Source organism: Phoxinus phoxinus (assembly GCF_949152265.1).
Source record: "Phoxinus phoxinus genome assembly, chromosome: 6".
NCBI classification, from domain to species: domain Eukaryota; kingdom Metazoa; phylum Chordata; class Actinopteri; order Cypriniformes; family Leuciscidae; genus Phoxinus; species Phoxinus phoxinus.
The window spans coordinates 27,769,443-27,793,616 of NC_136881.1; the positions used below are offsets into that span (position 1 = coordinate 27,769,443).

The 24,174-nt window shown below is 38.0% G+C and overlaps 1 protein-coding gene across 3 annotated transcripts in view; it reads left to right on the plus strand.

Annotated features, from left to right (window-relative positions):
• Nucleotides 1-10,589: 10,589 nt before the first annotated feature.
• Nucleotides 10,590-24,174, plus strand: part of dclk2a (doublecortin-like kinase 2a) — a 52,673-nt gene continuing 39,088 nt past the window's right edge. For 2 of the 3 annotated variants that reach the window (XR_013797955.1, XM_079615201.1), the window contains exons 1-2: nt 10,593-11,400; nt 17,373-17,713. Coding sequence is in view for 2 of the 3 variants with exons in the window: in XM_079615201.1 (XP_079471327.1) it covers nt 11,004-11,400; nt 17,373-17,713 (738 nt within the window). In the remaining variant the exon portion in view is untranslated. Of the gene's footprint in view, nt 11,401-17,372; nt 17,714-24,174 lie in introns of all 3 variants that reach the window. The other variant, XM_079615202.1, reaches the window with a different exon arrangement.

Here is a 24,174-nt window from a genome sequence, read left to right on the forward strand (position 1 = left end):
CGTCCTGGGCCACGTCTGACTACCGAAGGATTCTCTGAGGAAACTCAAGCCAAAATTCACCAGATGGGGAACTCACCTGGAGAGTAAAGAAGGCGATAGTATCCCCCATTTAGAGGGCAGTGGCACTGCAAGTGTGACACTGAGCCAGCCTTCCCGCACATCACCTATTTTCAACCAACACACGGGAAGAAACCAGCTCCACCCAGGGATTGTAGAATATCGCAAAGGTATTAGGTGTCGCCCAGCCCACAACTCTGCATATGACTACCAAATAAGCACTGTGCATCAACACCCAGGAGGAGGCAACGCTCCGAGTGGAGTGAGCCCTTACTCCAAGGGGTTGTGACTGGTACACCAAGGCAATGGCATCCACGATCCAGTGCTAACCTCTATTTGAAGACAGCCTTTCCCTTCTGCTGACCTCCACCAAAGCAGACAAAGAGCTGCTCTGAGCTCCTAAAGCTCTGCGTGTGGTCCACCTAAATGTGCACGGTGCGAATGGGTTACAGAAACGCAAGGGCTGGATCTGCCTCCTCCAGGGGCAACACTTGCAAGTTCACCACCTAGTACCAAAAAGGAGAGGCGGGAACTTTGGGCATGTATCAAGGCCAGGGTCTCAGGAATATGTGAGAGTCAGCCAGCCCAAATTCCAGGCACATTTGGCTGACCGAAAATGGCTGCAGGTCCCCCACCCTCTTAATGAAGGTTAGCGTGGTCATGAGCATTGTCAGAGAGAGGATATTAAGCTTGAATGACTGTAGTGGCTCAAAAGGGCAAAACACACTATCAAGGTGGAGGGCGACAGCCTTCACTCCAGGCAGGCAGAGGGGCAGCCCTGGGCGATCCGGTGGCAGCTGCATCCCGCAGGGGCAAGATTTTCTTAATCGCCTCCGTCTGCTTCTGCCGAGGGCCCACACCTTGACTTTCACCCTGAGGACAAGGTCAGTCTCTGTGTGCAGTTCCTGCATCAACCCTGGCTCAGAACTACCATTGTGCTGCTCTTTTAGTGCTTTGGCCTGATGGATTTGCAGAAGGCCCATAGCACGCAAGGCAAAGACAGCCTGTCCAGCGGAACTATAAGCTTTGACAGCAAGCATAGCAGAGAACTTACAGTCCTTGGATGGATTTGTCTCTCCACCTGAGGAATCTTCGTGTACACTTTGTCTGTCCCACCATCGAGGGTAGTGAAGGCAGCGAAAGCAGCAGTAAAAGGTGCCTTCCACGACTTTGTGACCTCCTCATGCACCTGCAGGAAGAAAGGTACCGGGCCAGAACGATGCTGTGCAGCAAACCCTACACTGAGAAACCAATCGTCCAACCGCGAGCGTTCAGGGTGTATGGTTCCACTCAAGCCCGACGCTTGCAGCGGCCTGGGAAAGCATGGCTGTCACCTCTGGGTCCGACTCAACCTGCACCACTCTCCCAGAAGATTACTGCTGAGTCTTCATTCCCAGAGGACTCAAGCCCACCCTCCGACACAACGATTGACATCTGGTCCTCCGCAGGAGCCCCAAATGAGTCATTGGGTCCCCCATGAGAAGGAGCCTCAGCCTTATCAGAAATCTCCACAGCCCATGAAGTGTGTGAGCAGTGGGATGTCCATGGGGGCTGGCCCAGTTGGAGAGCTACCACTTAATACTCAGATCACCCTGCTTATTAACAAAAGTGTCTCTCTGCGGTGCAGAGAAACCAGAACGGGGAATAATGCAGGGAATAATAAGTGATGTGCCGGCTAATTTATATACCCGTATATCTGGGAGAGAGGCTTAGGATGCAAATCTCACTCGCCAATCTTCATCGGCCCGTTTTCTTACTACCCGAAGGCGATTGGGCCCCCAAGTGAGACCCCATAAAGTTAGTATTGACATAATGTCAAACGTGACTGACTGAGAGGGAAGTATCTTGGCCACATCAACTGCATGCTGTTTCTTGACTATCTTTTGTCTCATTAATTTGTTATGCAGAGCCATTACATTTCTTTGCATTTATAATATAATATAATATAATATAATATAATATAATATAATATAATATAATATAATATAATATAATATAATATAATATAATATAATATAATACACCTGACAACAATGTTTCAGTTTTAGGAAATAAGACTAAGTTTGAGTTTAACATGGTAAATAATGATTTGCATATCGTCCCCTTGGAATTATAAGGTTCTATCTGACATTTTTGTCAAAATTGAGTTATTCACATACAAATCAGTTGAAACGAGTTGAATAGAGAGTTGTTTATATAATTTTTAGGATTGTTCAAATGGATGCCCCTGGATTTCAACCCATTAGTTTTAATTAAAAAAAAACATTTAAAAGTTGTGTGATTTGAATTATATTGTTGATTCTGGAAGCTATATTGTGACTCTAATCCTATATATGATATTTCAGAAGTTTGGCTCACTGCACTTTGTTATAAATTAACTCAAACCACATCAGTTAATATAATAAATAACAATTATTATAAATGATGCATGCAGCACAGAAGAGGTTTGTTACTATCCCAAGCTGAACCAGAAGAAATGGAAATGAGCAACAGATGGATGGCAGGAAAGAGAAGACGAAAGGAAATGAGTGGAAGACACAACCAGAGATTTGAGAAGCATTAATTAATACTTCGCCAGAAGCGTATTCTAATATCAGACACATGAAGTGGTTTTGGGCATTTCATACCATGCCCACAGAATAACATTATTCCGAAAATGATTAAGTGGCCATCCATATTTCTCCATAATTTGAAGCCAATTTTCGTGCAGGGAGGTGATTGATCGTTAGAGGCACCTCAAGGAAGGTTGGAGACCAGCTGAGGAGATTGAGGTGCAGGTTTCCTAGCAACCAGAGGAACCATTGTCTCAGTGAGACGGAGGAACATCTGAGCGAGATTCAGTTCGACTCCAGCTAGTTTGAAATGCATCTATCACACTGATTCAGCTGAAAATCTGGTCATGAATATGGGCACGCTATATGATACAGTATTTAAACAGTGACATTGAAGTTGTTTATATTGCTCAAGTCGAGGTCACTTTTCAAAATGCATGTGGATGTTCTCTACAATGGAGTGTATTTGCAATCTGGCATTTTAAATATACTGGGTTGAGACACAGTGACTGAAAGGGCCATAACGTTTTAATAAATGCAGGGCTTGCAAAAGGGTTCTAAAATTATTCTGAAAAATTGACAATCCTGTTTAAGTTTCAATAGATGCAGTGTCAGGGATATCTAGCACAGAGAGATTTGATAAATTAAGAATTCTCTCAATTAAAAACAGGCCATGAAACTTACATTTAAAGGGGACATATCATGAAAATCTGACTTTTTCTGTGTCAGTGAAATAGACCCACTGAAGTGCCTTGAAACATGCAGCTTTATATGATGCGTTGACGTCATTTCCACTGAAACAGGAAGCTAAGGCGGGACATATTTAATGGCTCCTCCCCTTTTTCAAATAGCCAATAGCGTTTAGTTTACCTCACAGACTGTAAGTCGTACTTGACAGCACCATGGAAGTGAATCCGAGCATTGGTGATACGTTGGATTCATTAGTAGAGGTGTGAATAAATGATAGTCATTTCATTCCTAGAATTCCATAAAAAACGGAATAAAACTCGAGCAACCAAACACACATCTCCAACCAGTAGTGTAATTTTTTTTTTTTTTTTAAGTAGGTGGGACAGGTGTGTGGTGTGAAGAGAGGTTGCTAGGATGCTAAGATACAATATGTACAATAAACATTTTTGGGGAAAAAATGCATTACGATGTCCATAAATCAATTTCAATTTACATTGGGTTTGATTTACCATAATGAGATACTGTACTGATTATTGTTAATTCCGAGAATTTTCATGGGATTAAATCCATAGATCCGCAACAGTAACTTGTGCATTCATGGGCTAGTGGTATAGGCCTACTTGTGCCAAGGGTGTCAGATGTTCTGGGTTCTAATCCGCACTCGTATATATATATATTTTTTTTTTCTTCAAAACCGAATATGTTTATCAGTGTTTGTATATCAAGCAGAGACACGTTTGTGTGCATTTTGTTTTGTGATTTCACCAGAACGAATAGAGAGCAACGGCGATAGATTGAAGCGCGCATCCGAGTGAAGTCTGTGCGCGAGCCACGAGCCACGGCAACGAGCTCAGCAGCTTGATTAAAAATAAACCCACACATTTCAGTGCTAGAACGACTCTTATTTGACAAACAACCGAAATGAATGCCCTGCTAGTTAACTGGAGATATTTTATTTAGTTGTATAATTTACATCTGTGAGTTGTTTCAAATAGTGGTCGGGAGAATATCGACCCTGGCAAAAAACACATATTGCTCCGCGACGTGTCAGTGTCACCGTACGGTCGATTTGGCCAGGTGGTATTTATATCATTAGCATAAGGGGCGGGATGCTTTACATTATAGAGAGCATTTGATTGGACAGAAGATGTGATGAGAAGCTGAAGTTCAGGGTGACGTCATAAAAATCCATGATCCATTTTAGCGAAAGTGAGGGACTGTAAGTTTTGAATGCTTATATCTCCGAAATGCAAATTTTGTCATAGGTTTGGAACACACCAGCTTATTCATTCAGGGGGCCTTTAAGTGCTATTCTGCTATGAAGTGGTAGATAGATGACATGACAGATATGTTAATGGCCATTTGTCAGTCATCATGGTCTTCGCACTTTAAAGTGTGTAATGCGACATGAATCATATAAACTTTCTGCGCTAAAATTGTTATGTCGCAACACTAACAACAAAGGCATTGCTATTTGGTCAAGCAGTGGGCGACACATGGAGCTGTGACGATTTGAAAAACGTTGAAAAACCCACAAAGAGCGCTTGATATTCACTGTGAAACTAGCCGTCAACGAACTTGACTCATGATGAAGCAATGGAAATATGACCATGTTATGTGGGAAATTGTTAAGAAGAGCAGGGCAATGTGTCGTGGCAAAAGGCTGTGAATTATCCTTGATTAATCTTGATTTTATATCATATTTTTCACAAGGATGCAAGGGATAGTTAATAAAAAAATGAAAATGTTCTCATCATTTACTTGCCCTCTTTTTGTTCCAAACCTGTATGAATTTATTTGTATACAGAACACAAAAAAGATGGATGAATGGATGGGATTGATGAATGGGTAGATGGAGGGAGAGAGGGAGGGACCGACCGACAGAGGACAATGAAAGTAAATGGAGTCTGGTGTTGCTTTGGACCACACTGACTTTCATAGTATGAACACAGTTGAAACATTCTTCAAAATAACTTCTTTTGTGTACCAAAGAAGAAAGTCATTCCTACAGGTTTGGAATCGCTTAAATAATTGAGTAAATTATGATAAAATCACTTTAAATAAATGTAAATATAAATAAATGAGATCAACAATGGATTTAAAAAAAAAAAAAATTATTTAGAAGTATTTTAGGTTTCACTATTTTAATAATGTAATACTCTTGTAATAATGCAATTACACAAATAAGTACTGACTAGTAATATTACAGTAAACATGTAAATAACTAGGGTTATTACAAGTAAGTACATGTAAGATGTATAACAGGGACACTGTAAAATAAAGTGTTACCATATTTTTCATTGTTAGTTTGACATGTGACATTTAGTGACATTTCATGTCTTTTTTTTCTTTTCTTTTTCTACGTTTACTTCCTGTGTGACTCACGCATAAAACGGATTTCTAAAATGTCCACAAATCATCTATAGGCTATAACTCCCATAATAATCACGCTGCATGGATGACTTGATGGTCTCACACACCCTTCCTTTTCATGTCTCATACACATATTATTAATGCAAGCATGTTCTCATCTGCTTGAACAACTACCATATGTGTCCCAGCCTCATGGCCACAGCAGACATGATGTTATTTCTCAAGGGAGAGTTTTTGGTGAGAGTCATATGTTCAGATGGGCTGCCCAGTGAGCTCGCCCTGATGTGTGTAACCTTGGATCACTTCTGGCCACAGATGAGACAGACGCCGCTCAGTAACAAATGCACTGGCTGACAGATTGATGGTATATTTAACAGGCAGACATTTTACCCGCTTGCTGCGGAAGTATGCCATCAGCCAAAATGTTCATTTGTAATAAAGAGCACGCTGCTGTCCTGGTGCATCACATTTTACACAACTCCGAGGCCACCTCAGAGTAATGGCCTAATGAAAAGTGTGTGTTTATCTATTAGGCGTGTGTTAGTGAGCTAAATCTGACAAAAATTGTCCTCAACTGGAAAAACAAATAACATAAATAATTTATAAATAATACTGTCAAGAGTTATGGATTGGGTTAGGGTTAGTCTATTTATAATAAGTGATGTCATTATCAGAGAATGAAAACAAAAGAGATAACTAACAGAAAAAAAGTCTATGAAACAAACTCGTGTGTGTGTGTGTGTGTGTGTGTGTGTGTGTGTGTGTGTGTGTGTGTGTGTGTGTGTGTGTGTGTGTGTATGTGTGTGTGTGTGTGTGTATATGTGTGTGTGTGTGTGTGTGTGTGTGTGTGTGTGTGTGTGTGTGTGTGTGTGTGTGTGTGTGTGTGTGTGTGTGTGTGCGTGGCTTGGACCATCTCCGCAGGGGTCAAGACTCATTAGGATGATTTGGCACTGACAGACCGATTTTATTAACCATCTTACCCAGTGATGAATAATTCAATCCAAGATGCAATTTATGTCAAATAAATGTACTGTTAAACAGAAACCGTTTCTGACACTTTATGTCAAGTTGTGTATTAGTGCATCCTCATGTGACAAAAAGTGGAAATGCAAGTGAGAACGCCAGTATAGTTGATTTGTATGGGAGGGGTTTTTAACGTTTTTCCAGACTAAAAAGAAAAATCAAAAAAAGATATTATATATATATTTTTAGGAAATAATCCTTTTTATTTCCAAAATGCTTAAAATCTAATATTCATAAATATAATCTGAGATGTAGTGGAAATTACACTTTTGGTAGGAATGTTCATGATGTTCTGAAAAAAAAAAAAAAAATGACGGAATCCATTAGGTCTATTGTTGCACATTATTATTATGGGACACATCAAATAAACTACTGAGAGTCAGTGTGATCATTTTCTTAAAGTCCACAGGGCCAAAAGTGGCCGTAGTTGAAGAATTACCCGCCTATAGGCACCTACAAAGCAATATGTTATACCTGCTGCTTTTATAAAACACCAGGCATGTTTCTCAGGCATGACTCTGCTCTGTGCATCACATCACATCATCTCTCTCTCTCTCTCTCTCTCTCTCTCTCTCTCTCTCTCTCTCTCTCTCTCTCTCTCTCTCTCTCTCTCTCTCTCTCTCAGAGCAGGCCAACATCCCACTCCTAATGGAATGTGAGCGATCTGGGTCATGGGAAATGCATTTCTTTTTCTCAGACACCCGCCCACTTGACTGCACAGCTGCTGGTGGTCTAAGATCAGTGCTGGCAGTTTTGGAATAGTTAAAATCAGGATTAAGGAGAGGAAGTTGGTTCCTTTTATCAGACCTTTTGTTCATGTAACTGAACCTGAAGTTCTTAATTAATACTGTAGGCAAAATGGACTGAAAATTAGGATTTAATTAGGATTTTGGTACAGTACCCTACAAACAAATGGTGCAACTATGGTGCAACTTGATGGAATTTCCATCAATATAGTTTATAAATGTTTTATATTTCATGAAAGTTTTACAGTCTGTCTATACTCCATAACACTTGTCTGGTTTCTTGCTGCTAATACAGTAATAACTGTTTCCCTGCTTGCACACCTCTTGTTCCACTAGTTTCAAGAAGCATTTTACCACTGAGATTCCTACTATTTTACTTCTAATGTTTTCAGTGACTTAAGTGTCTGAATTCATGATTTGTACAGATCTTTGGCTTCTTTTGACATATTTTATCTAGATTTCCGGAATAGTGTGAACAAGGACTTCAGAGAACCATTATCCTCCTGTGCATGCATAGTTAATCCACTAGATGGCAGACTCTAATGGCAGATCTTTTTGCATTGCCTACAGCACCAATACTATGCTATGAATTTATTTCCATACTGCACACAGTATATTGCATCATAATTGCATCATTCTATATATATAAATACTGTATATATATATTAAAATATATAATCTTTTATGCCTTTATAAATGGTCTGGTCCAGAGAAAGTGGTGTGGAAGGGTTATCTTAAAATATATTAACATTTCAGGGTTAAAAAAATGTTTTTGTTAAAGACTGGTATATTGGAAAAATAAAGGTTTACAATTGGCAACTATAGATCTATAGAAATGTGCACGTGGCTTGTAGCAGGGAGGCTCAAGTTTGAATTTGCATATTATAGGTTAACAAATAATTTATTTGTTTTTTTGTGATGTATGGTGTGTTGATGAAGTGTTATGTATGTTACATGAGGATCAGTTTGTTTTAAAATTATTAAAGGTTCTAAAGGAGGTTTTATAATAATAAGAATACAAATGTATTTATAGTGGTGGTTATATTCATAATTGTGAAGTAAAAATTTATAAATAAAGTTATTGACAACTAAATAAAGTTTGACAAACAATTTACAGTCTTTTGCTGAAAAATGGTCTGTTGCAAATGTTCTTTGTGATGTTGATGATGATGGAGAGATGGTTTTATCTTTTTAAAATTACAAAGTGTGTGTAGTAGGATTAATATAATAATGTTGAATTGAATGTTAAATTATGAATTAAACTATATTTTTCAATCTCTCTCTCTCTCTCTCTCTCTCTCTCTCTCTCTCTCTCTCTCTCTCTCTCTCTCTTCTCTCTCTCTCTCCCTCCCTCCCTCTTTTGAGGAAGGGATTCTTCTTTCAGCTGCAACTGTTATTGTCTTCAGGATTTCCTCTCTCCGGGGCTTTTCTTCCCGTTTACTTCCCTTCAGGCAGTCTCAACTGTTTTCATTCTCCCTTTAATTCAGAAAAGGACCGCCATGTCAGAGTTTTGCCCTCACAGTGTCCCATGAGGCAAAGGCCCATGCACAGAAATATCAGATATTTAGCTTATTCATATTACAGTTAGCAGTTTCAGTGTTGTCTCAAAATAGTGTGTAATCCACCTTGATCTCATAGGCTATTTGTATGTATTTTATAAAAAAATGTGGTTCTATAAATATTTTAGACCACTTCAAATATACATACACTATCTTACACCACTAGTGAAATTATAGGATATTGCACAATTTTGTTATACCATATTTTAAATATATATACTGTATATGTTTATATAGCCAATAGGGATATACGTGGACAAAAGGGGTCATTAACGTGTCAGTGGGCGGGGCCAAAAACGTGATGATATAGAAGTGGGCGTTGACTTGATTCTGCAGAGGCGGTCTTTTGTCACACTATGATTAGGGATGCCGAAAACTAAAAAAATTCTTGACCGACCACCGAGCCTCATTAGTCGGTTGAAACCGGTTAACCGATTAGTTTAAAATATGCCACGCTATTTGAAATAACAGCCATTTCGAGCCGCGCCTGCAATTTCGCAACTCTGTAGCATCTCTCCACCGCTCTGCCTCCCGCTCACACACACACACACACACACACACACACACACACACACACACACACACGGCGCCGGCGCCGCCCTTCCACTCACGGCACGCTTCCTCCTGTCTTGTTACTTTTCGCAAACCTTGTGAGCACGCGAACCCAAACGCTGTGACCTCCCGCCGAATGTTTTTATTGGTTTATTAAGTAGCCTACAAACGGGTGAGTTATGAAAAATTTAGTGTGAGGGATTTGTTCACTTCACACAAAAAGATCTTGGAATGTGACGGCTAACTGTAGTAGCGTTTAGTCCACTGTCTATAATAGCCTAATTTAGAGATCACTATTTTTTTTTAACCGACTACCAACTACTTTGATCGGTTAACGTTGATGCGGTCAACCATCGGTCAAACGGTCATCGGTTAACATCCCTAACTATGATGTCATAATGTAACAAAAATCCAAATGAGTTGTTTTCTGAGCTTGGATTTAAAAAAGCTGATTTTGGACAAGTTTTGAATTCTAAAACAGCCTACAGAAAGTTTTTACAGTAGCCTACAATGACCTCTTACATGTCAAAAGATCAAGTAAAATGTTATGTCTCACTTCATGACCCCTTTAAAACGAGAAATATGAAGTCAGTGGATGTGTTGTAGTTGTTTTTTTTTTTTTTTTTTTTTTTTACCCACGTGCGAAAAAAACGTGCCAAAAGTGTAAGCATGGAAAAATGGAAGTCAGAAGAATACAGACCTGTAAGCATGAAGCTGCAGTTTCCCAATACATGCATACACTTACGAATAACAGTTAAATGCATCAAATATTTTTTTCTTACACTTGAAAGGCGATTTACAACTTTAGAAATCTTCTCTTGCACACACACATTTTATTTACGCTTGCAATCTTATGTACACTTTCACAAATCTTACCCTATATTACCTTCATATGAGGCTCAGGCCCCCTAGCGGGACCCACGGTTAAGAAAAACTGCGCGTTCGTAGAGAGATAACATGTTGGTGTTTTAGGACCCTGAGGAGGAGTAGCTCTTGTCCTCTCCTCCGTGGCTTTCATGTAGGTGTGTGGTGTGTGTGTTGGCCTGATTGAGTGCCAGTGGAGGGGATGAAGAGAACAGCGGACGGTCACGGGTGTCCAGCATGCGCACATACAGCTCTGCGCGTCTCATCTCATCATGACCGGGACTCACCCCAACTATAGCGTCTGTCCTTGAATTACACAATTCCTGGATTTGTGGACTACAGGGACTTTCACAACCATTTATCTCTCGTAATATCTATTTTTTACCAAGTCTTCATTATTTAGCAGTATAAAAAGTTGAAGAGAACTGCTGATTTAACTGATTTCTTAAAGAAAAGGCATCTTATGTGTTGAAAAAAGGAAGAAACAACACGAAAGACAACCGGTGCAAATATTCAGAAATAACAGCACAAAACAAGCTGTTTTTTTTTTTTTTAAGGGCCAGCGCTTTGACTTTAAGGAAATAAACATGTCCAGCAGAAGTATCGAGTGGGAGCATTTCGAGGAGCGCGAGAAGATTCACCGCTCCCCGCGGGGCAGCAGCGGTTCTCAATCCGGCTCGCGGGGTAACGGGCTCGTGCCCAGTCCCGCTCACAGCGCGCACTGTAGCTTCTACCGCACACGCACACTGCAGTCGCTCACCTCCGAGAAGAAAGCGAAAAAAGTTCGCTTCTATCGGAACGGTGATAAGTACTTCAAGGGCTTGGTGTACGCGGTGTCCGGTGACCGCTTCAGGTCTTTCGACGCGCTGCTGATGGAGCTCACCCGCTCCCTCTCGGACAATGTGAATTTACCGCAGGGAGTCCGGAGCATCTATGCTATAGAAGGGGGAAAGAAGATCACCAGCATGGACGAGTTACTAGAAGGTGAGGTTAAAGATTGTGCAGTGCAGGTGCAAATGTAGACACAATTACAGAGACTTAAAATTCCATGTGACATCCAATAAAGCACAACTGGCAATGGCATGATCCCACTTCCCTCAAGAATGCATTGTTTGCAATGTTGACAGTGTAGGTAAGTCTCTCACGCACATACACATTGCGATTTTCAGCCTACGGGTATGACTTTTCTACATATTGCGAAGGCCATGTTTAAAAAACATAATAAATAAATATAATATAATATAAAATCTCACAATCTCACTGTCACTACTTGTACATACATAAAGGCTGTGTCTAATTTCCAAGTTAAAATTAAACATTAGCCTACAAGGCATGATAAACAGGGAAAATCCAACCCCCTGAACTAGTTAGTTTGGTAGTTAACATCGTTTTAACCAAGATTACTGTACTTAATTCACTATTAGCTAATGGAATATGGAGTAAGCTACAGCAAATCTCAAGTCACTTAAGGCCACAGTCATTATTAAGCTCAATTCCTTTCCTGGCTGAACTTTAAAATAGTCATGGAGCGGGATCTTAAATCGTTAATCTTTGGATTCACCCAAAAATGAAATGTCATTTATTTACCCCCATGTTGTTCCGTCAGCTGAATACAAAATAATATGTATTGTTTACACGTTTTTATCCATATAATAAAAGTCAATGGGGTCTAAAACAACATTGGATCTGCTGACTTCTTTCAATGTGTGAAAAAAACACTCACACTAAGACATGTATATAAAAAAATTAATAAAATAAAAATAATTATAATAATAATCATACAGGTTTGGCACTGCATAAGTGAGTTACCAATAGCAGAATTGACTTTTCTGGGGTAAAGTATTCCTTTAACTGACATTGATAATGGAAGCCAGCCAATACTCAATCACATTGAAAGTATTTCTTTATCTAAATGTTAATGCTCTTAGAATTCCTTTTTGATATAGGCATGTTATATAGTATAGACTAGACTGTCATAAAAACAAACCCACATTTCTGGGCCTTATTGTATCTCCGTGGTATTTTAACAATAGTATGAATGGAGAATTCATAATTAAAGCATTAAATGTGTAAAATCGTGTCATTCTAAACACACAATTCAAGCCGTATAAGTATATATTTGACTAAATGAGTTTAAAAGCACAATTCCATCTGCTTTGGTCCAGCACGTGAGAATGTGACGCAGAATGTGGCTCTGTGTTTGCTCAGTGATGCAATTGTTCAAGTGCTTTGCATTTGAAGTGCCGAGCTCAGCATCTCTTCACGCTGACTGAGGGTTGGCTTAGTTCTCTTTTGTGTTTCAAATTTGTGTAAAGTCTTACAAATGCACGATCAAAGCTATGCATGCTATTTGCTAAAGATTGCCAGGAACAGGCAGCTAGTACTGCATGTTGGAGTGTTTGGAGTGACACTGCATATTGTGCTGGGAAACCAAACTTTGTTGTACATCATGGTCCCATCTGGACATCAAGGCAGGACTGGTTATGGGAGGGTGATGGAGGGTTCATAACCCTTGTGGCTGTTCCCGTCCACACCTGAGGCTCATGTAAATTACATCCATATTACTATATTTCTGTCTTCCCACACAGATAGTTTGTCAAATAGCTGCCATCTGATTTTGGGTCAGTTTTTCGGCAGTAATAGTGACCCCATCTGGAGTCTACTTCATTAATTAGCCTTTTGTTAATTTCTCAGCTTAATAAAGCCCAGTGCCTTGGGAGTCCCCCCTCCTATTTCTGAGGCAAACTGGGTGAAATTGAGATTTTATGAACCAGTGGTGGTAACAATGACATTTATGTTGTGGATGAATGGTTGTAGTTCTGGGTCAGTGGTGGAACTAAATGTTGGCCATATTCTTGATTTATGAGTATGATGTATTATTTGTTTAACTGAAAATGCTTTTTAAAAATCTGCATTCCCGTTGCATGGTTTTTGGGTTTTGTTTTAGACATTTTATTTTAATTTGGACAACACACTAAACATGACATATTTTGTATGCATCAAAGCGAACAGACAGACCGTGTGTATGGTTATATCACACATCACTTCTTACTCTCATGTGAATAAACAAATGTTACATTCACACTTGTGAGTCATATGTTCTCAGTTGCATCTCTTAGCTGCCAAGATGAGACATATATATGATTTTTCCTATCAGTTTGAAGCTCACTGTTTCACCAGGGGCTGTAAACTTTGCCATCCAGATAGATGAATTTCAGATTTTTTAGGTGCTTATGCAATGAAGCTCAACATTTTGGTGTGCATATATTTATAGCCAGGAGCGATGATGATTCGTAATTAGCCATTGTTTGATATTTTTTCTGTTTCAAACTTATATATTGTTAAACATTCAATCATAACGAAGCCATACTCAAACATATTGTGTTTCTATTTGAGGTTATAAACTTCAAATTCAAGTACTGTTAAAATATTAAACTCACTGTTTGTAACTGTGTTGAATCAGCTCAATCTACTGGCACAGTATCTATACCACGAGTTTCGTGCTTTCATTTGACGTGCTCTTTATATGCAGAAATCACCTTTTACATGCATCTGGTACGCAAAATATCCTTGTTGACTTTAATTGGTTGTCTAGCAACAGCATTCCAATGGGCATCAGTCTTTTGGTTATTTAAAATAAAAAGTCAAAGTATGTTAAAGTCAGGTTTAATAGGTTATGGGTAGTTTTAGGGAAAGGTTTGGGGTTAAATTTAGAAAAAGCATTATCAATCTGTATGCATTTTTTTTTTTAAATGGTTGCGGTCGGTCGGTTCATAATTCCGCAAACCAATACATACAGGCTGAAAATTATTTTCCTAAATCTAAACCCAAATCTTTCCCTAAACCTACCCATAGCTTATTTTAGTTAAACATCCAAAATTCAAAAAAGCTGTGTGAATTTTCAAATCATTTTTGTTATACATTATCCATCAAGCCCGCCATAACTTTTTTCATTTACCCATGATGGAAGAACTGCCCATCAAGAACCATAGTAAGAAAGAAAGAGTGCCCAAACTTCATTGGTTCTGTGTGTATAAATGTCAATGTTGGTAGATTAGATTGAATGTATACTTCTGTATAAGCCTACTGCACTTCAGTACAGGCTTCAGTAAACATCAACAGCAATGGCAAACGTGACTCCCATAGTGCAGCTCAAATCCGATACAAAGCTGCTCGGATCAATATTCATTTACAGTGAGAGTGGTAAATATTTCCTGACTTCCACTAGAGGAGATATAAAACCACAAAGCTTTGGAGACACAAGGTCGGCTGTGTAAAATTATGAAATATGATTTACTTTCAGAATATCCTCTCATTTTCTTTCTTAAACTACAAATAAAGTTTAGCAAGCAAACTCATAATTAGAATACTAATAATGATTCCACAAAAAAATGAAAATCAAATTTAACACGCAGAAAGTGCATGTCAGATGCACGTAAGAGGCGGTTTCATATAAAGAGCCCACCAAATGAAAGCATGAAACTCCTGCTATACTAAAGCTACTATACCAAATCATGCCAACTTCATCATGTGGATCACTTTACCACTATAAAGCTTACTCTGCTCAGCAAACATTAAGCAAAATCATATGAGCAAGAGTGATGTTACACTGAATATCATGGCAAATCAAAGTGGAGCAACGGAACTAACAGAGTAAATTGCAAAAATAGCATCAACACAATGTTATGAATTTAATCTATTGCTAATCATGCTCAAGTCTTAATGTGTGTTTTCCTGCTAATTCATAAAAGGTCATAACTCATTATGTTGTAAATATGACAACCGGACATATTTTCTCTGTGGTAGGGAGCAGGTTTTGAGGGTTGTTTGTCCTCTTTTGATAAACTGGCCTGCCTTTTGTCCTGACACTGTGCTCCTTAGGATGACAAAGCTCCATTTTCAGACCAGCTGCCTCTGCTGTAGTGCCAAGATGTGCCATCACACGTAAACAGGCATGGCATTTATGCTGCCATGCACACTTTCATGGGCTTTAAGTATTTAACACAATGTCTATCAGTTGTTCAATGTTCAATTTTGTAAAAATTCTTTAATGAACTCCATTATTGCCAACATTTCTTTGGCAATAATGTTTCATTCTTGTGGTATTCATTTCTAAGGCCTGTTGGTTTGTGAAGTATCGCTGTGGGAATGGGAGTGTATACTTGCTAACAGTTACTTTGGAATTCCTTCAAAAAGGAAAATACTTTGCCTTGGACGTTGTCCAAAACCACAACTGAAAAGTCTAGAGAGGCAGAGTTGGGGTCACAGATGGGATAAGTGTGTATGTGTGTGTTTATTTAATTTTTATTATTCAACCCAACCCTTTGCAGTCTCAGATGTGTAGGCTACGTTTATAATAGCAGTATGTTATTATATTTACCAATTGTTGTACAGGTGCTGAGGTGTTTCAAATGGAAGCACGTGTCAAGGCTAGTTTGGTTTATTCTGTTAAAGGGCTCTTATTTTGATTTTCATTACTTTGCTGTATTCTCAGTTCCTGTATTTAGTTCCTGTTTCCTAGGTTGTCATAGTTTCATAGTTATCATTTGTTTCACTTGGTTACTGATTATTTTCCTCACCTGTGTCTAGTTTAATTGATCATCATCCCATGCAATTAGGGGCCATTTTCACAGCACTGTTTTCAACTAAAAGCGGGAAACTTTTTATGTTTTCGCTGTTCATTTACACGACGACAGTGTTTTGGGGCCTGAAACTGCATACTTTTGAAATGGGTTTCAAAAAGGTTTGAAAATTATAGCGTAATTCTTTTTGTGTAAACTACAAAAACACGATTTTGTGAGTGTCACGTGTTAGGCATGTAGTGTTTATTTACAAAGTGACATCTCTACTGGCCTGGCATGCATAACACAGCGTTTTAGTCGTATTCGTGATCCGTGTGAACGGGGATCGATTTGACAACGTTTTTGTCTGTATGCGAAAAACGCAAAGGACATTTTTTCCATTTTTAGTACATTGTTGTTGTGTAAACATACCCTTACATTTCTGATTCTTCTGTTCATGGTCGGTTATTATTGCTACAAAGATCCTTGCCTCCAGTATACCCCGTGACTCAATGTGACAGCATGTTTCTGTCTCAGAGTAAAAAAAAAAAAAAGAACTGTACAAATATACAAATAAATAATTGTGAGTTTACATTTTACAACTGCAACTTCATATCTCAGAATCGCAAAGTTGTATCTTGCAATTATGACTTTATGTCTCAAAATTCTGTCTTCGTATCACTCAATGTGTCTACAGTATATATAATAATTGACTTTATCTATATCTTATAACTTTATCTTAGAAATATGACTTTAAATCTCACAATGTGACAGTATTACGATTGCGATTTAATATGCGATTATTAAAGCTCTTTATATTCTGTATTATTCAACAAAGACAATAAATAAATCATTGTATAGTAGGGGTGAGAATCTTTAGGCACCTCATGATCCGATTGTGATTCTGGGAGTCACGATCCAATTCCAAAACGATTCTTGATCTACTTTTTTTTAGGCATATACATCATACATCATATACATAATTCAGCCTCTATATTGCTAAATGTACCCAATTTGTCATATCAACAGAAAACTATACCGGATAACCTCAACCTGGCCTCAACTCTCAGCATAGTAATCATATGCTAAAGCCCACCCGCACGTTGACGTGATTGGTTACAAGGTTGTTTTGTGAAGTCAGAAACACCCACAATATCAAACCGTGTTTTTGAGACAGTCTTTTTGAAAGAATTCAGCAATTGTGTTGACTTATGAATTTGCACATGGTTTGTCTTAAAGCATATTAAAAACACCACATAGACAAATAAACAACGTTAAAAACTTGATGTTTCACCACAGGGGGTCTTTAATATATGAATAATAAGCCATATCTATTTGTACATTTTGCACAGGACATAATTCCATTCATGTTATTCTCCTCTTCTGCTTTGGCAGGAGAAAGCTATGTGTGTGCTTCCAACGAACCCTACCGTAAAGTGGACTACACTAAGAACGTTAATCCCAACTGGTCAGTCAATGTGAAGACTGGGACGTCCCGCTCGATGCCATCTCTTACCACTTCAAAGAACGAGCTGAGAGAACGAGAGAGCAAAGAATTCATCAAACCCAAGCTGGTGACTGTCATCAGGAGTGGCGTCAAACCGCGCAAGGCCGTCCGGGTCCTTTTGAATAAGAAGACGGCTCACTCTTTTGATCAGGTGCTCACGGACATCACTGACGCCATTAAACTGGACTCTGGGGCTGTGAAGAGACTCTACACTCTGGAGGGCAAACAAGTAAGTGATAGATCTAAAAAGCCATTTAATAAAATGATTGAAATAAAGATATTAAATAAAGCATAATGGGGTTAATATGGTTTCAAACGGCATAATTAATCGGAAATGTTTTCTGAGTGATTTATGCCCTGGCATTGTCTGGACACCATAGGAAACTAAGCCTATTATGTGTTCTCTGGTCTAGTATCATTACTACATCTTTAATTTGAACAGCTATAACTTTTTATCCCTATGCTAAGAAGGTCTGTGGCTAACTTTAGTCCCTCTCCTAATTTTTTTTTTCCCTCCAGTTTTTGACATTTTATTCATCCAATGGATCTGGGATTTTTAAAATGTCCTCTCTAGAGATTGTTTTCAAAAGTTTTTTTGAATTGAGAGATTAGTTGTTTTTTCGTGGCTCTCAAAGTTAACATTGATCAGACAGTACTATTAAATATAAACAAGTCGTGCCTATATCTTTGTGTTTGCTTCCTGTACTCATTTTTAAACTAAAACAACCTTTTTCCCCCCCTTGGATGCTCCAATAGAGCATTGTCCTAAAATAAATTAGGCCACACTTTAGTATTTTATCACCTTTAATAAGTGTGAATGCTTCAGTGATGCTACCCTCAAGAGACTCCTAAATAATGACTTGAGCTGTTTGTAGTATAGATAGGGCAGAATTATACATTAGGTTATGGTAATAACCACCTGAACCCTTTTTAATTCTGAACGTGCTTGAGCCAATCCAGACAGGAAATCCAGATGGGGCACGTCTTTAGTCACCTCTGTGGTTGTTAGGACACTAAAACAAGTAATTATCATTTAATTTATGTGGTTATGGTTAAACCAATCTGCAGTTCATTCTAAGGACAGCCAAGTGTCAATTAAATTAATGTGTTTGATTCTGTTGCAGCTTCACATCATCAGTAAATATATTAACTACTTGACTAGAAATGATCAGAATACTTTGGTTATTTACAGGAGTATCTGGAAAAAAAGTAGTTGGGCAGGAACACGCATTATATTGGTACCTAGTCTTTGGCAAAGTATTATGTCAAGGAATGGCAGAAAGCACAGTTTAACTTTTTTTATTCTTGTAATGACAGGAATAATGAGCATTCAGTCATTGTCTTTCCAACAGAGACAGTATTCAATACATAGTGTGTCCCACTGTTTTAATCTGCTTTCATGTATACACCTACTGTAGACTTCCTTTAAAGCTTTTTAATGTATCTTTTTCAATGTATCTAAAAACCAAAATGTGGATTTTCAACAAATGAAAAATACTTATTGTTCTACAATTTGTATTTTTTTTTAAATAAAGAATCTTCATGCAGAAATCTTGTGAAGGCATGGGAATTATCCCCTTCTGTTCTCTTTCAAAAAGCTGGGGTATGTGGGGTATGTGTACAGCTGACGAGTCTTGATGATGGCGTTGGGGATTCGACTCAGCAGTGGTGAATTGTATGTAGAGAGCTCCTGGCTGCCTCTCGGCCACTGTGAATCTCTTTGGAATTTAGTGAGAGAACTCATGCGCATATTTAAAGTCTGCCCTGGCTTGATCGGCCTTAATTATGCAAAACTGCCTCCAAGAATTGCTTGGCAAAAGTGAATGTAGAATTATTATGGTAATGTTTTAGGCTGGTTTTGGATGAGTAAAGAATACAAAGAAAGTAGTTGAAATAAGTCTCTCACCTCTTCCTTTGTTTCTGGGTGTGTGGTATTGGTGGAAGAAATATTGTCATTATTTTTTACTGTTCTTTTGAAGACCACCGGTGAAAATCAAGTATTTCATGTTGTTTATATGTCTATGTGGTGTTTTTACTATGCTTTAAGACAAACCATGTGTAAATTCAGTCAACGCCATTGCTGAGTATTTTTTCCTTAAAAATGCTGTTTACCAAAGACAGTCTCGAAAACATGGTTTTAAATTGCCAGGTTAGAAAAATCGGGTACATTTAGCAATACAGCTGGTGAATTATGTATATGATGTCATGACATAGCTTGTCTGTGTAACATTAGCAAAACATTATTAGCTGTTTGATAATGTAGTCAAGCCAAAGGCTAATCATATCAATTACCGTTATGTGTCTGACGTAGAGAGCAATATATAAAACGCATTACCATTCTGATATATTGACTTGTAGACAAGCCTGTATAATTCGCTCTTCCATTTCTTCTTCTTCTTCAATTTCTGGTTCAAACATATTATGGCTGAATTAAACCAGTATTTCCACTTGCCAATGTGCAGTGTTTACTACAGTAAAGTTGAGGCGGAGCCCAATATGCATATTCATGGCATGACATTTAAGGCATGACATATAGACCTAATTCTCAAAGTTCCAAGGAGTCCCACAGGGCTCTGTTTTGGGCCCTTTTAATTTCAATATTCACATGCTCCCATTAAATCACATCTGAAGCCTATACCATGATGGTAGTTGAACGAACTCAGGGTTACAGGATTAGTTTAAATTTGACAAAACCAAACCAATTCAATCAGGCTTTGTGTGAACCATGAAGCTTATTACGCTTATTTTATTAATTAATTAATTAATTTATGTCTTCATTACACATAATTCATTATGCTGATGAAAATGCTAAAGTTGGCTGGCAACTTTTTTCAAAAACGCTGTCTGGCAAATAATTAAAAAGTTTAGAATGTCAAGAGTAGTCTTAATTTGTGGACAGCATTTAAATTGGACCATGTTGGACAGTCTAACCTGTGAAATGGACTTTTAGCCAAAAGTGCCCTACGCTTTTAGCCTAAAGTGCTCTACATTATTCATACACTTTAGCTGAGATTGAGCAGCCAATGGCAGTTTACCACTAATATAATAGGCTATAGTGCTGTCCTTGATTGGGATGAACATGTCATCTACCCTGCAGCAGGGAATCCTGATGTTTGTGAGCTATAGTGGGAGTAGCTCCTACACACACACACACACACACACACACACACACACACGCACGCACACACACACGCACGCACGCACGCACGCACGCACACACACACACACACACACACACACACACACACACACACACACACACACACACACACACACACACACACACACAATGAAAGTAATAAGATGTGTATTCAGTGTGTGAAAAGCAGCTTAAATGTCAGACAAGTTTCATCTCAGTCAGTCTGATGGATTTGGTCTAGTTGGATGTTTCTTGGAATCTTATATGAATGTCTGCAAATATAAAGTTCCAATCTTAAGGATTTAATGTTTTCTTTCTTATCCCCTATCTCATTCCTCAGTTTTAAAGAGATTCAAAGACGTTAATCTTACTATAAGGCTTAGAAAAGACACACAGTGAGAGTGCAACAGTATTGAGCTATGTGTTCGCCTCACTCGCTGAGCTGAGCTGAGCAACACACAAGATAAACTGCAAAGAAATGCACAAGTTGACCGATTTATTTACAGTAGGGCATATTTTATAGATATTGTGTACACTTTGGTGTCCTATGACTTTTTAAAAAATTTAAGGCACAAATGATATATATTACATGTTACAATATAGTTAAAATGCTAATAAAAATAGTCTCTAACATTAACCTAGCAATACAAAGGTTGCTGCTTTAAAAATAATAATAATTTAAAATATGTTTAATTATTTAATTTGTAATAAATGTTCCCGTAATCTATCCATTAAACTAGATCTTGAAGTCTAAAACTAAAATGTAAGATTTTATAAATTGTCTCTTCAATAAACAGGGATGTTCCTGAATTGACTTAAAGGCATGGTATCAATGCAGTGCTATCACGTCAGACATTTTTAATGCTTATCAGCGACAAACCATACTATTTGTGTGTGTGTGTGTGTATGTACAGTGTGTGTGTGTATGTATGTGTATATGTGACTAGGCTATATGTATGTCTGTGAGTGCACACACAACAGAATTTCCTTTATAACTGTTTACTTGAGAGCTTTTTTGGTTGCTTTAAGCAAGGCGTCACTGCATGTCATATGTGATTACAGTTTGTACGCCCTCACAAAGACTGTGAAGAGTTTGAGGCGGCATGTCCTCAATGCACAGCTGCAGACACACTCCATGAAAAGGACGTCCCCTGCTCCAGAGTGTATATTGTGTCACTAGACTGTTTTGATGATATCGCTTGAGTGTCTCTGAAGCCCAGGGGCCCATATTGGGCAGGGTCATTCTGGCTAGGGATGCTTTTTTTTATTTTTTATGTATGAATATATTTGAAATATCTTTCAAAAGTATGGGGTTAGCAATACAGTAAAAAATATACAAAAAATAAATAAATAAAAAATACAGTAAAAACAGTAATATTGTGAAATATTATTACAAATGAAAATATTTTGTTGTCTATTTAAAAAGTTAATTTATTCCAGTGATGGCAAAGCTGAATTGTCAGCAGCCAATACTCCAGTATTCAGTGTCACATCATGATCCTTCACAAATCACTCTTAATATACTGGTGCTTGAGAAACATTTCTTATTATCAGATATACAACACTTTTTAAATAGTGTTGTATATCAGTTGTGCTGCTTAAGATTTTGTTTTAAACTGACATTTTTTCAGGATTTTTTGATGAATAGAAAGTTCAAAAGAACATTATAAATAGAAGTTGTGTGTATCATTATAAATGTATTTACTGTCGCTTTTAATCATTTTAATGTGTCCTTGCTGTATTAAAGTTTTGAGTATTGAAAAAAAATCTTAGTGACTCCAACCTTTTAAATGGTAGTGTATTTATATCCATCATCATCATCATCTATTTTGCTATATACAAATATAATAAGCTTAATATTTGCAATTCATATAAGACAGTACCACATACTTAAATAAGCTATACCACTTTAAACAGGGTCCCATCTATTTAGCCATTGCCTTGAAATCAAAGAAAGCCCTTCATCAAACAGTAAATTATGAATATTTAGGAGTAACATGCATGTTAACACGATAGCCACTGGATGCCATCTGCTTCTGAGCATTCCAAGCTAATTCTCAGCAGGTGGGGGTGGGGATGCTGAAGCGTGGACACCCCACTGAGACTCCATCCAGCTCTGCTGTAATTGAACCTAAAGGCTGGGGGATTTAAAGTGCAGCTGGCAGGTGTTGGCCGTGTTTAGGGGGGCTAGCAGATCTGTACTAGCCAACACAAGACCCTCAGTCAGATACGCTTCTTAACGGCTAACTCCATGAATGCCAATCGCTCTGTTCTCTTTAGTTTTTTTAGTTTCTTTGCTTGGTTTACTTCCCAGAAGCTGACGGAGAGAAAGAATACGCACTTTCTTTGACAGGAGTTTACATTTCCTTTGCCAAATTAGTAATATGTAAATAAAATTTACCAATTTTTTATGTATTAGCCTAGATGTTAAATGCATTACGTCCCTTGTTCCCAGCTATGTGCTGTGTGATTAGCTGATAATGGAAACCAATGACATTAATAAACTATCCATGATGGTTTTATAAATCTGAATGAGGACAAGTCGGTCTCCAGGGACATGGCAGAGGGGAGGTACCGTGTGAGTAGTCAAGAGGCTGGGAAGAGGGGTCGTACACTTAAGTCATCATTGCTAACCCATTTGCACCCTACCGCCTGCATCCTTTCCTGCCGCTTCCTCATTTACCATATAAATAGCACTTCAAAAACTCATGATTCGAGCTCCGTTGGTTTTAAAAGTCATTTGTACATTAGTTGAAAACACTCTACATCGATCTTAAGACCTTAAGCTTTTTCAAATCTGCTAAGAAAACAGAAATATTAACGTTGTTATGTCCCAAAACACATGTTTTTTTTTTTTACCCTAGCCAATAATCTCAGTGCATAGTTGGAAAGGGATCTGATTGGAAAGCTGCAGACCGGAAACGAAAGTGGAAAAATAAGTGCTCCTTAGATATATGCAAGGGTCTACAATGAAATGAATGCTTAACAAATTAGCACAAGGACGACCAGGCTGTAATATGAAGTCTGCAGTGACTTTAAGTGACCTACAACAAAACAAACTGACAAATAAAATAACATCACATTTAAGTAAAACTCATAGACAGACTTCTGATTAGAATGCAGGTCAGTGACAAATAACAATGTGCATTAAAGTGAAAAAGAAATAATCTTTTAATAGTCTAGTTTAAAATATGTACCATGATTTACATTTCTGTTGGATTCTTGTGGTTAAAAAACAACAACAAAAAAAACAAATATAGCATTTTCAGGAAAAAAAATAATTGAATGTTTATGCATATTTCTGCAGTTTTGCTTTGGCAGATAATTTATTTTTAAATATTAAGCAGTTTTTTATTATTATTGTTTATTACATTTACATTAGGCTATATTATATATTCCCGATAGTTTTTAAGCATCATAGCCTTGTTCAGCACTGACAGAGAGATACACATAGATGGAGGAAAAGTGCAAATAAGAGTGTTCTAGTGTCTGAGGAGGTGCGGTGGGTATATGTCGGGTTCGGGACAGTGGGGGTTAGTGATTGACATATA